At 41.2% G+C, this 12,130-nt stretch overlaps 1 protein-coding gene across 1 annotated transcript in view; it reads right to left on the bottom strand.

Moving 5' to 3' along the window:
• csmd2 (CUB and Sushi multiple domains 2) overlaps window positions 1-12,130 on the bottom strand; it is a 236,551-nt gene that overhangs the window by 46,154 nt on the left and 178,267 nt on the right. Inside the window, exons 37-43 of the mRNA XM_047605624.1 lie at window positions 8,757-8,853; window positions 7,967-8,071; window positions 7,682-7,800; window positions 5,869-5,938; window positions 4,138-4,254; window positions 3,735-3,944; window positions 1,162-1,350 (exon numbers count right to left, since the gene is read on the bottom strand). Coding sequence (XP_047461580.1) covers window positions 1,162-1,350; window positions 3,735-3,944; window positions 4,138-4,254; window positions 5,869-5,938; window positions 7,682-7,800; window positions 7,967-8,071; window positions 8,757-8,853 — 907 coding nt within the window. The remainder of the gene's footprint in view (window positions 1-1,161; window positions 1,351-3,734; window positions 3,945-4,137; window positions 4,255-5,868; window positions 5,939-7,681; window positions 7,801-7,966; window positions 8,072-8,756; window positions 8,854-12,130) is intronic.

Here is a 12,130-nt window from a genome sequence, read left to right as displayed (position 1 = left end):
ACATACCATTAAAGCATGTGGTCAGTGCTGCAGTCCTAAATGTCACGGTGAAAGCAACAGAAAATTCTACAATGAAAGGAAAAACAGGGGCAAATTTGTTTCTTGCGGCAAGTTTAAATCTAATGTGTCAATAAGTCAGCTGGGCACTGTTGTGGTTTTGTTCAGGTATATTTATCCCATTGAGATAGGAGTATCTCCAACCACTTCACCATTACGCTCTCACACCAGGCCACCATATTAAAGCCAATTCAATTACACTCACAGTCAGAAGCACCAGGCCACCCTCTCCTAGCCATTGTGCCATTGTGCATGGCAAACACACACAGGGCAACACACATAAACCCACAAAATGAGCAACCATTACACACATTTTATGAAAAAGAACAGACACATGAACAGACATGTGCAGGCAAGTACTGAATGAAAGCATATATACAGTCACTGCTAGTAGATACACTAAGATAACAGTCCTGCATGGGATCGTAGCACCATGATGGTTATGGTCCAACCAGATGATTTATCATCTTTTGGACACAGTTTTAAGGTAAACTGAACATTAGAACAGTCATGCGTGGGGACTTGTGTCCAAACTTTTGACTGGTAGTGTATATAGTAGATAACTGTGAAAGAACTATCTGCTGTTCTTTCTGCCTTTTCACTGTTGCTCCTTCTCTCCGTCCCATTTATCTCCTCGCCTGCCCATTCAAAGTTCCAGTGTCACGGCCAACACCTCCCTCCGTAATTTTTCCTCGCCTTATTGAATAATCGACGGCTGGAGCGTGAGAATGTGGGTCAAGGACGAGGCGAAAGAAAGCGCACCAATTACTTTTCTTTTCAATTTAGCCCCTCTTTTATTCTTCTTTTATTTGTCTCCACTCCTCTTTAGCATAGTATTGATTTCCATTGAAGAGTACTTTGCTTCATTAATAGGGGATAATAATTCAGCTTAATTACATTATTCATAGTAGATAACCATTATCTCCATGGCCACATTTTGCACTAATGATGTAATAGTTCAATGCACCTTTACGAAGAAGTTGCCATGTTTTTTAGTTTAGGTCTGTGTTCAGTTCAGTCGACCTCTTGTTTTGAACTATTTTATTACAGCTATACAAATGCACTAAACCAGCATTTTATTTATTATTTGAGTAAATCTCTCACCTTCGCAGCGAGGGAACGGGTGATCCCAGTTGCGGGTGGTGCCGTGCTCACAGGTGAGGATGGAATGTCCCGTCAGCTGATACCCAGGCAGACACTCAAAGGAAATAGACTGGCCCACATTGAAGCCCGCACCCACCACAACTCCATTGCGGAAAGGCTCTGGATCGGGACACTCCTGTAGCTCATATGCTAAGGGAGAAAGAAGAGAATTTACATAAGTTGCGGCAAATCAGTTCCCAAGCTGCAACTGTATTAGCGTACATGTAATGAAATGATTGTCAAGAACACAAGAGCTCAAACAGTGGGCAGCAGATTGGTACTAGGCTCTAAAGCATTTGCTACCAGGCTGTGATTGATTTGGCAAGAACCCTAGTGTAATAAAAAAATATGACTATAGCCTATTTGAGCGATATGTAACAGAATTTGGCACGGCCTCTCTATGTTGTGCCTCCCCTCCATATAAGAGCATAAGGGGGAGCTTGTGAGTATTTTTAAGCCACTACAGAGATTTTATTTTTTTTTTCCAGGGGAAAAGTCAGTGAGAGCAGCACACCATAAGAAGTGGAGAGCAAAACTTCCTCTTCAGCTTGCTCAGTGAACTCAGTTTGCCACTTCAGCGGAGAATGACAGCTATCTTCAAGGTGGAGATAAAGTGCCTGCGTTCGAAAGCCAGACTGCAACGGTGGTGGACAGGAGGATATTTCTCCCCAGCATCAGCTGGGCTGGGCTTCTGGGAGACTGAGGCTGGACAGACCTCACCTGTCAACAGAGTCTGAACAAAAGTTCAAACTGCAGACGCCCCAAGAAATGAACCCATCTGTGAATGACCCCAACGCATCGTTTATGTCAGTGAGGGAGAGAGATCAGCTCCTCCAGCTTGTAAATGGAGGCGAGCTGAAAGGTGGGAGTGACATAACGTCTCTGTGGCATTCTGGAATAAATCAAGACTGAACGTCCTGACAGCCACGAAAGAAATGAAAATGTTGCGTCCAAGTGGGTTTATTTCGCAATGAAGGAAAACTAAACAAAGACTGGACGTGATTGAGAGTACATGATTTGGGCGTGGCTGTCTCAGATCACTCATGAATGGGCCTGTCTCGCTGCAGGGAAACAAGCTTATTCTATATGTGTGGTACAATAGCCTGACATAACCAGACTTGGTTCTTATTAGAATATACGTCTGATAACATGGCATTTGAACTTTATAAAGGGGCGTGAGAAGAAAATAGCTCTGTATGCAACTGATTAGTCCTACAACCACCTGGTTCATCCTACAGCTGCCTGTTTGAAGCTACAGCAGCATCAGTTTAAACTCTTTCCACAGACTTATTTTAAGATGTGAATGCTCTGCTACCAGACAACAACAGTGTTGTAGTGAAGCAACCTCAATTTTTATTTTCTACTTTTAATTCTCCTTCATCATGTGCCTGTTGTTCCTTGGGCTCAACCTCCCACTCACTCCTCCTCCTCCTCCTCCTCCTCCTCCTCTTCCTTCTTATGCAGTTTTCACAGGAAAGAAAGAAATGCCACAGGCGGATTTGACTTGCACCAGAAGAGTATGATGCAGTCATCAGAAGTAGATGTGGGTAAATAATTCTTCATTTTTTTTCTCTCTCTTGGATTCAAAACCAGAGCAGGCAGTGAGCCTTGAAGAGCCAGGATATAAATACGACTAAAGGAATTGATTTCTATGGATCAGAGCTTCCCTTTGTAGGAGATAATTCATGCAAATACTGCAAAAGGGGAGTATTTGCAAATATAATGCTTGATTTATATGCTAATGTACACATAATTATGTAAATGCACAATGCTACCTTTCGATGTGCTGGCTCGTTTGTTGAATCACAAAATACAAACTTGTGCCTGTTGCATTTGCAGACAAGGGCAATTTATTCTTTGCAGCCATGCAGATATGCAGCGAAGCCTTTTATTGGCACATGATGAAGCAATCGTTGAAATGATCAACAGTTTTATATTTAAGGAGATTTATAGATCTGGGGAGTTCACAGGCTCGCTGTGCTGATTATTTCGACGGAGTCCCGTCTACGGCTGAGGCAGTAATGTTATGGCTTTACGTGAATAAACCTCATGCCGAGGCGTCACTAATAGCACATGAGAGTACTCGCAGAAATAAAAGTAAACACTCAAGAGATTATGGTTAATCAGTCTTCTTTCATGAAATGTAATTCATCTCTGTGACTTTCAGTCTCACACTCGTCTTGTAATTGTGTCACTTCAGGCAAATAGCTCTGATTATATTACACTGGCTCTGATACTTTAACATTTCAGTCACAGAAAAGATGGTCTGAAGCAGCCTAAAAGCACCACCCCCAGAGAGGAAATTACTAGTTTGATCAATGCAGAAGAAAGTAATTTGTAATACTGATATTGACACAGCTCTGCAATTAGCAAGATTTTATCTTGGTGATTATTATTATGCAAGTATAAATACTTATTAACTATTTAAATGTATTTTCAGACACTATCAAAAGGCTGATCTTGCTCCTGTCTCCTGAATATTTCACGGATCTCCAAGTATACTTTGTGAAACATCATCCTGCATGGATTCTTACCCTGGTACTCAAACCTGAAGCCCGGTTTGTTCTGCGAATGGTCACTATGGAAATATACTGTGGTCTCGTGAGACGTGGTGAGGAGGGAGGAGGGGATATCCTGGCCGCTGAATCTGCCAATCACAGCGCTCGTGTCGAGGGGGCCATTTCGTATCTCGAGGAAATCATGGTTGGCTTCGGTGGAGAAGTTGAGGAACTGTATGTGGGCTCCTGGGAATAGAAAGAGAAGACGCTGTGGAATTTAGCACATGGATGCTCCTAGACCTGAATTAGTATAAACACAGGTTTCTGCAACTACAGTTATTGTCGTTCCACAATCCGGCCAAACACGTTGCTTAATTAAAGGTTCTTCAGTGTGTAAATACCAATGTGACTTTCTGTAAGTGCCTCTCATGCTGCTCACCGTAACCAACTGGCAGGTAGATTCTCCAGGTGCAGTCACTGTTGCTAGGGTAGTTGCCAGGGAAACCAGGACTGAGAATCATTCCCTCCATCTCCTCCCGGATTCCACCACATTGAGCTGGAAGAGTCCAGACAAAGCAGTCATTAGCATCTACACACAGCGTTTCTCTCACAACAAAATATTTGCAACAGTATTGCAAATATGATTCAAAAAGGGTTCTTTGGGATCATAGCAGGAATCTTGAAAATTACAGACATAGTTCGTCAAATTGAACAACAGAATGTGAGTCATTTCATACCTAGATTACAGACTGTAGACATCAGAGACTGTGGAAACCCAAATCCTATAAATGCTTTCATTTGGCTTCAAATTAAATTTAACAAATGGAGACAAATGGAAATAATCAAAATAATAATAAATAACGTCAGTGGTTTTAGTATAAATATAATTTAATTCATTAAGGCCAGATCAACTTTGACACGTACTGCGTCACTCTCATTGCACAGCATCAAAGGTCGGACATCAATTTGCGACCTCATGTTACCTCCATTGAAAATGACTTGCAGCCTGTTGCATTTTGACCGGTTGGGTGAAGACATCAAGACGGTGTATGAAATATACATGACACAAAACACCTGCTGTCAAGCTGCTACGTGTCGTATCTTTTGCTGCTCTTCATCATACTCCTTTAATGTTAAACCTTTGATGGATAGAGAATCTGGACCAAGACTCAAATAGCCAGAAAAAGAATATTGCTTTTCTAGCTTTTTGCAACAAGTATTTTTAATCTAACGTCTAGAAATACTGGGTGCAAAAGGTAACAAGATCAAAAAAGAAGAAAAGTGCAAGTGACGCCACAACTGAAAAAGACAAAGGGATGCTGCAACTAATGGGGAAAGAATTAGCTGAGTCAATGAAAAAAAAGACGGAGGCACCGCGAGCGAAAAAAGCAAACATAGCAAATAAGATTAAGAAATAAATGGGACAAACGGTCTACATAAGTCAGAGGATGGTGAAATCACGCAGAGAAAACCAGGGCCCTGTACAGCTGGGTTTCTGTGAGGACTAAGTGAACGGTTAAACGCTATCCTGTAGTGGCAGAAGAAAGCCTGAGGTAATCAGGAAACTGCTGATGCCTGTAAACACGATGAATCTTTCCCCTGACTTCAACCAATCACAGTCAGAGATGGAACTAATTAGGCGGTAGTAGCTTGTTCCATAAGTGCAACCCGTTTTGTCAAGGCACTTTCACAGGAAGTAACACGTAAAGAGAGGGAGCCTAAAGCAGCTTCTTTCTGTGTATATGCACAGCTTTTTATGCTAGAATTACAAATGTCACTTCAGGAGTGCAAAACCTCCTGCGACACGAACCAGGGAAAGCAGCCTTTGATATGTTTTATATATCTCCTATTTTAAGAAGGATTCAGAAGCAAGGACAAATCTGGCACGTAAGGTGTCTGTAACAGGAAGAATCTTTGACACTGAACTTTGAGATGAGAACCTTGCAATGCAGTAATGTAATCCAATTCTGTCTTTGAAGGGTGGATATTTATGAAAGTCCAAAACAGGACCAGCCTTAATGCCAGGACTTTAGCCCCTTTTACATGTTTATTATAGTTAGCAGAGGTTCTTGCAAGGGGAAAAAATAGAAGATCCTAGAGAGAGACAGAAAGGAAACGGGTGGAGAGAAGTAAGTGGATGCAAATGGAAAAGTAAGTAAAATAACTCTACCTATGCAGAGAGGTGGTGGGTAGTTCCATCGTCTGACAGTTCCAGGCATGCACGTGATGTGTGAGTTTCCCTGAAAGGGAGAAGACAAAAGTGGAACAAAGAAGGGACAATGAATTACTGTCACTTGTCTCTTACTCCAGATATCTGGACCTGCTGCCTGCCGCCACATGACTTCCTGTGGCGACTAAATGACTAAATCCATCAGAAGTGACAGAGGACAACAGAGAGGCGGCATCGCAGTCACACAAAAAGGATTAGAGAGAACAGGCAGAAGATTAGAGAAAAACAAAACCACCTTGATTGTTGCACTGCTAAAAATAAGCAATACAACAGGCATTGCCCTTAAAGTTGTAAGGTTTCTGAGTTTTCCAGCACAGAGATATTTAACCCAATGCAAGATGAATGGACTGACTCAGCTGACCTTTCTGAGAATGTGTCTGTAGTTATAGTATGGGAAGGCCTGGCATTATAATAAGCCATTAGTTGATGCTGCTGCTGGATTCGGTGTCAAGTCTTTTTAACTTTATGATATATTCTTTGACATGTCTAGCCGATCAAGGACTACTACAGCAAGATATGCTGGTAGGATGATATTTTAATTACCTTTTCAGACACTCTACTTAAAGCGTCTAACTGAAATTACAACAGACCTAGTTAGTTATAATCATGAATGTCCTTCTTTATGAAAAACACAACAAGCCACTTGTGAATGGTGGAATATTAGTGAAAGCATGAAGCTGGCCACATGTGATCCGGATTCTGAAGCTCTGCATTACCATAGCCTTGTCTAACCTGTTGAACAATGAAATGTGATTCCAGAGCTAATGTTCTTTATGTTTTTATCCACTTCATTTGTATGTAAATGCATTTACATAATTCTCCAGTTCTCACCACTTGCCACTGCTGCACACACACCAAGAAAAGCAATATTCTGGCCATTTACATGATTGCAAACACCACGAGATAATAGACACAGTTGTTTGACTACCCATCACAAAAGGTGTTTAGAAACTGGTTTAAAATCAAATCGGTTGAAATTCTTCCAGACTCGATGGAGCCCTCTAGGATTTAGATGCCACCTCACAATAATTAAAAAAAAAAAGTTAAAAGTTCCTTGTGGGAATTCAAGACCAACCATAGCATTCCGTCTTTACCTTGCTGCAACTGATGCAGCAGGAGTTCACACAGATGAAAAGGGAAGTCCTCTATCTGTGGAAAAGCTGCTGAATGTATCTGAATGTGTGCAAAGTGCAGAAATTGGCAGTGAATCTGTTTTATTTTTTAAGTATATTCATTATCGCTGTGATTGAGTTGTTTATGACTAAAGGCTATTAAATGCCGTTGCGTTATCATCACAAATACATTTACGTGACAGCAAATATGTAACGTAAACCCTGGTGAGATGAGTCGTGACATTCATCTCGAAATCTATGAAACCGCTCAGCACATTCTGGCCGAACACTTCAAAATACACATATATCTCACTATGTGAGAGGAGAAGCAATACTTATAGGTCCAATGAATGCAAAGCATCAATGACTACTCCCCATAATATTGCAGTCACAACTGAATGGACCATAAAGTTCACCAGGGCTAAAAAAAAAATGTATATATATAATTTGCAAACAAATGTAAAAATGTGCTAAAATGTACAGTATGGCAACGTGGAACAGTCAGTTCAGTTTACTTTACTTTTCTCTGACATTTTACTCTATTTTACTGTAAGTGTGATTTCTGGGGTGACACTGACAAAGGTCAGTGGTTTTTTGTGCCCATTTATAAGTAAACTATATCTTATTGTGGGAGGTGTTACCTGCAGAGTATATCCTGGTTCACAATGGAAAGACACCACATTATTCATCTGAAGACGCTCCCCAACCTTGATGCCGTTCATAGGAACTACAGGCTCGGGACAGTTGGTGAGAGACACGGCTACGAAAATAAAAACAAAGAGAAAGGGAAAACAAAGAAACAAAGAGCAAATAAAGGCAATTCAATTAGGATTAAAAATTGCAAATTACAATGCAAATTTTACAGAACATTGATGTGACATTTAGGAGAAACATAACCATTAACATTTGAAGTATTATTCACTTACTTTTATATTCCAGGCGGAATCCAGCTGCAGACACGCTGATGTCAGAGAAGAAGTGGAGGTAGAGCTGGTTGGAGGTGCTGTTGAGGAGAGCGGGGACCGTCGTGCCTTGAGGGAAAGATTAATAGTAGACTTTAAGAATGCTATCTCCTCCGTAGGGTGACCACAACTAAGTGTATGAGCCACTAGCAAGATTATTTTTTTTAATTTGCTGACTTTAGTATGTGTGTTTGTGAGAGCAAGCAGAAAAAATATTGATTGTGCATAGGTGCATTAGGAAGCAATAATGTAACAGTGTGACCTGCTGGCTGGCTTTTGCAAGTGAAATTATTGAAGTAATATTTTTGGGGTATGTACACTATGGAGTGGATACTAAAAATATCACACGTTAGGTTTCTATAAAAGTCAAGTGGCATTTTTCCTTTTTCCCTTTTCTTCAGACACATCTAATCTTTACTTTTGCTCTTGTTCCAAGTACAAACAAAAGGAGAATTGCTGAGTTGATGTATTCTCACTATGGAGGGAATAACAGAGGCACTCCAGGCAAACATTCCCTTTAACACCGCAAAGAAAAAGCTAAGCTTTGAAATGTAGAAAAGTAACAAGATTTTGCCAGGGGAAGCCTAAACAGATAAGAATTTTGAAAATGTCCCATCGTTGTGTACTCTGAATTTCGATACAATGCAAAACGTGGAAAGTGAAGGGTATGATGTTTTAGAGATAAGTGTTTTTTTTTTAATTCCTTTATGTTTGAGGTTGCACAGGTTACACACAAGTGAAAAGAACGCTATACCTGAGAAGCTGCCAAGCATGGTGTCGGTGTTGTCGCCTCCATCAAACACCTCCAGTGAGTCCCAGTTCTGCTCTGTGACAAAGCTGATTACCTGGATCTGAGGCAGGGAGGAGACAGATCGAATAAAAGGGAAGAACAGGAACCCAATTACTGCAAAGTTGGAAAAACAACAAAAACAATAAGAAAACACTAGTATAGAAATAGAGAGGAGAACGGGATGGGACGCACAAGAGTCTGCATGGACAAAGAAGGGAGATCAGAAATTAGACTAACATTGGTTAATATTGGGGAAGACAAAAAACCCTGTGGAAAAATACACAATAACAACAGACAAAGGGAACATTTATAGTTTGTTCATGCCGTGCAGTTCCTACTTGAAAGGTATGGAGATTAGCCTGACCTAGCTAGTCTCAGTTCTTATAAGAATATGACCCAAATCATGTGATGTATGCTTCTCACCAAATGGTTACACGCAATTTTGCATGTGCTGGCAGAGAAAATGCAAATATATTAATTTAGCAGACACAAAGGGATTTATCAAACCTGAAAGCAATTTAGCTCATAGAAGCTGCATCTATTCTTAACACGTCTGAAAAGCTGTTTGTCCTGTGTGTAGCTGCCCACACATGGATGCTGTTATTGTAGGGAGGAGGAATACATGCATTTTCATGTTGCAACTAAACGTCGCAAAAATTAAACATGAAACACAACATGAAAAACTTGTTTTTTATTCTGTGCTGTGTCTTATATTTTTTGCTCTAACTGGTAATGTGTTTATTTGCCTCTTCAGCAGACACCTTCGATGTAACGGCATCAAATGTCATTTTGCGGTTTCAGTCACTCTCTCAACGTAACACCAATATAGCGCACGCAAAACCCTTATTTACATGCGGATGTTCTCATCCTTAGTCAATCACCCGCAAACCACAGTTCCAGCCCGCACGCAAATTAGTACACATTAGCATACATTAGTACATACTGTATATAATTATGTCACTGTTACTCTTGTGTCCTTCACCACATAAAACCCGCCCAAACCACTTCACTGTCCCGGCAGACCTTTGCTGGGCATGATGAATTCCAAAAAGAGCAACTCCACGACAAAAACTTTGAACTGGCACAGTGAGACGCAGATGCTTCTGTGTCACAGGTCACACCACATGCATGACACTTTTTTGGTTCAGTGTGAACAAGCAAAAGCGGCGTAACGTTGGTCTCCTTTGGAGCATTATGGGGACTAAAGATAGGTAAGAGTAGCCTGACAGAATAATCAACATTTTTTCCCCCAGACTTAAACTACATAAGGAGTGAATTTATGAAATGATCAATGCCACAAAGTTTCTCTTTTCTTTTCTAAAAACCCTTTCAGGATGCTGTTTTCAAGTGGTGGGAATTGGATTTCGGAGAGCATGACAGCAGCGGTGAATGCTGAATGGAGCAGAGTGAGACTTATTCTACTATTAACTGTGGCCACTTATAAGAACAAGATAAAGCTTGCTCTAAGAATTGCTCTCTGAATTCTCACAAAGGTAGTCCGAATGATGGATCCCATTTGGCTATTGAATTCAGAATAAACAATAATGTAGCACATGCTGACCAAAAGCTGCCAGAGCATTTGCAAAATTAAAGGGAATGTGTGAAATGGGCCGCGCTGTATCTTTGCTCTCGATGTCTGAAATTCGCTCGTTCATGCTGCATTCTGTGCTTTCAACTTTTCCCACTCCTTTTCTGTTCCCCCTCGAATCCATTCCTTAGCCCTGTCCTCTGCGTCTGATGGTTATAGATCGGATATGAGCCAATTAAAGGGGCTGTAGGGGCTGTGGTGCACTGGGCTCCCAGGGAGACGAGGCAGATCACAGATTGATCTTTCATTAGGGGGCCACGGCAAATGTGCCAGCACGGCACCTCGCTCCTTTAAGTTCTCTTCTAGATCGTGACACTCCAATCTAATGTGTTTCTGCTAGCTGGTAGAGGGGAGCATTGGACGGAGAGAAAGAGGATGACAGTGCAGAAGAGAAGGAATGTAAAGAGGAAGAATCTGCTGCGGAGTTTAGACACAGCAGGAAACTCTCTACAGCACTTTACGTTGCGGTGGCGCAGGCAGTAACTTTAGCGATCTGAGAACAGGCCTGTTGTGCCTTTTAAATCTACATACAGCGAGCCCTCTGCTCTTACTTTTGGTCAATTTCACCTCAAAGCGATTGCAATGTTAGTGGGAAGTGCGGCTTGCTAAGTACGCCTGTGGGCCATCTCGTGCTTTTGACCTGCAAGGACGGTCAGCTGTAGTGGGGGAGCTAATAGCTGAGGGACGCCACTGAGGTCATTAAACGCACAGGCTGAAGCATACGCCTCAGAACTTTCTGTCAGCCGGATCCTCTGGGACCATGCCCAGGTTCCACACGGTTCCATCCCAAATGCATCAAAGAATAAGAATATGCAAACTGAAATAACTCCCAAGAAAGCCAAGGAAAGTGATTGAAGAGGAAATTATATACACATTTATTTCAGAAAGTGCGATATTAAGTTTCTGATCTGACGAATTCACTTTTTAAATTATACAGACCCTCATCTAGCTACAACTGTGAATGCTGTAACCTGACATAGTGCAGGCTGTTAATAAGCCTTTAGAAAGCTGCACAGATTCCCACACAAGAGCTTGTTGTCAAGACATACAAAGCCTGAGAGGCTAAATGCGAAAGGTAAATAAAATCACCATAATGATGTTCTCTAGAATATATACTACTGGGGTTTCATGTGGATGTGAAACTGGATTGGGAAAAGAGAGATTGTCAACATAAATGAAAATAAATCCCTGTGATTTAACAATTCCAGTTTGACTCAACCGATGCAGACAGATGATTCAAACCCTGCAACCAGGCACTTGTTTCACTCTGTGTTACTGCTTTCAAAATCCCCTTTGATAAGGAGAAACAGTCTCTGAGCCAGCAATCTACAGGCTGGACATGGCAGGCCACTGTAGATTTGTTCTGTGCAATAAGACACATCTGGTGTGTACTTCTGTGAATGGTTGTAAAAGATCTACAAAGAATATGTTTACAACATATGCTGTCTGACTGGGACGTGGGGAGTTTTTCTAACATGGCCGTCATACGTCAGAGTTCATTTGTCATATGCATTACTATGGCAACGAGCGACTGACTTGACCAATATATCAATCCATTCTCCTTCGCACAGTTATGCAACAATCAATTTCTTCAAACGGCGAGCCAATAGTCACAATGCAGAGCTAACATAATGACAGGTTTCTACTCCAGGGAGCCCCATCATGAAATTAAACTGTCATATATCTTTATTTATTTATTATTTTGTGGAATTGAGCATTTTAAACACAGTGCTTGTCTCCTCGAGTGCAA

Source organism: Mugil cephalus, chromosome 14, assembly GCF_022458985.1.
Source record: "Mugil cephalus isolate CIBA_MC_2020 chromosome 14, CIBA_Mcephalus_1.1, whole genome shotgun sequence".
NCBI lineage: Eukaryota > Metazoa > Chordata > Actinopteri > Mugiliformes > Mugilidae > Mugil > Mugil cephalus.
Note: the sequence above shows the minus strand (reverse complement) of the source record. Positions and strands in the feature narration are given on the sequence as shown.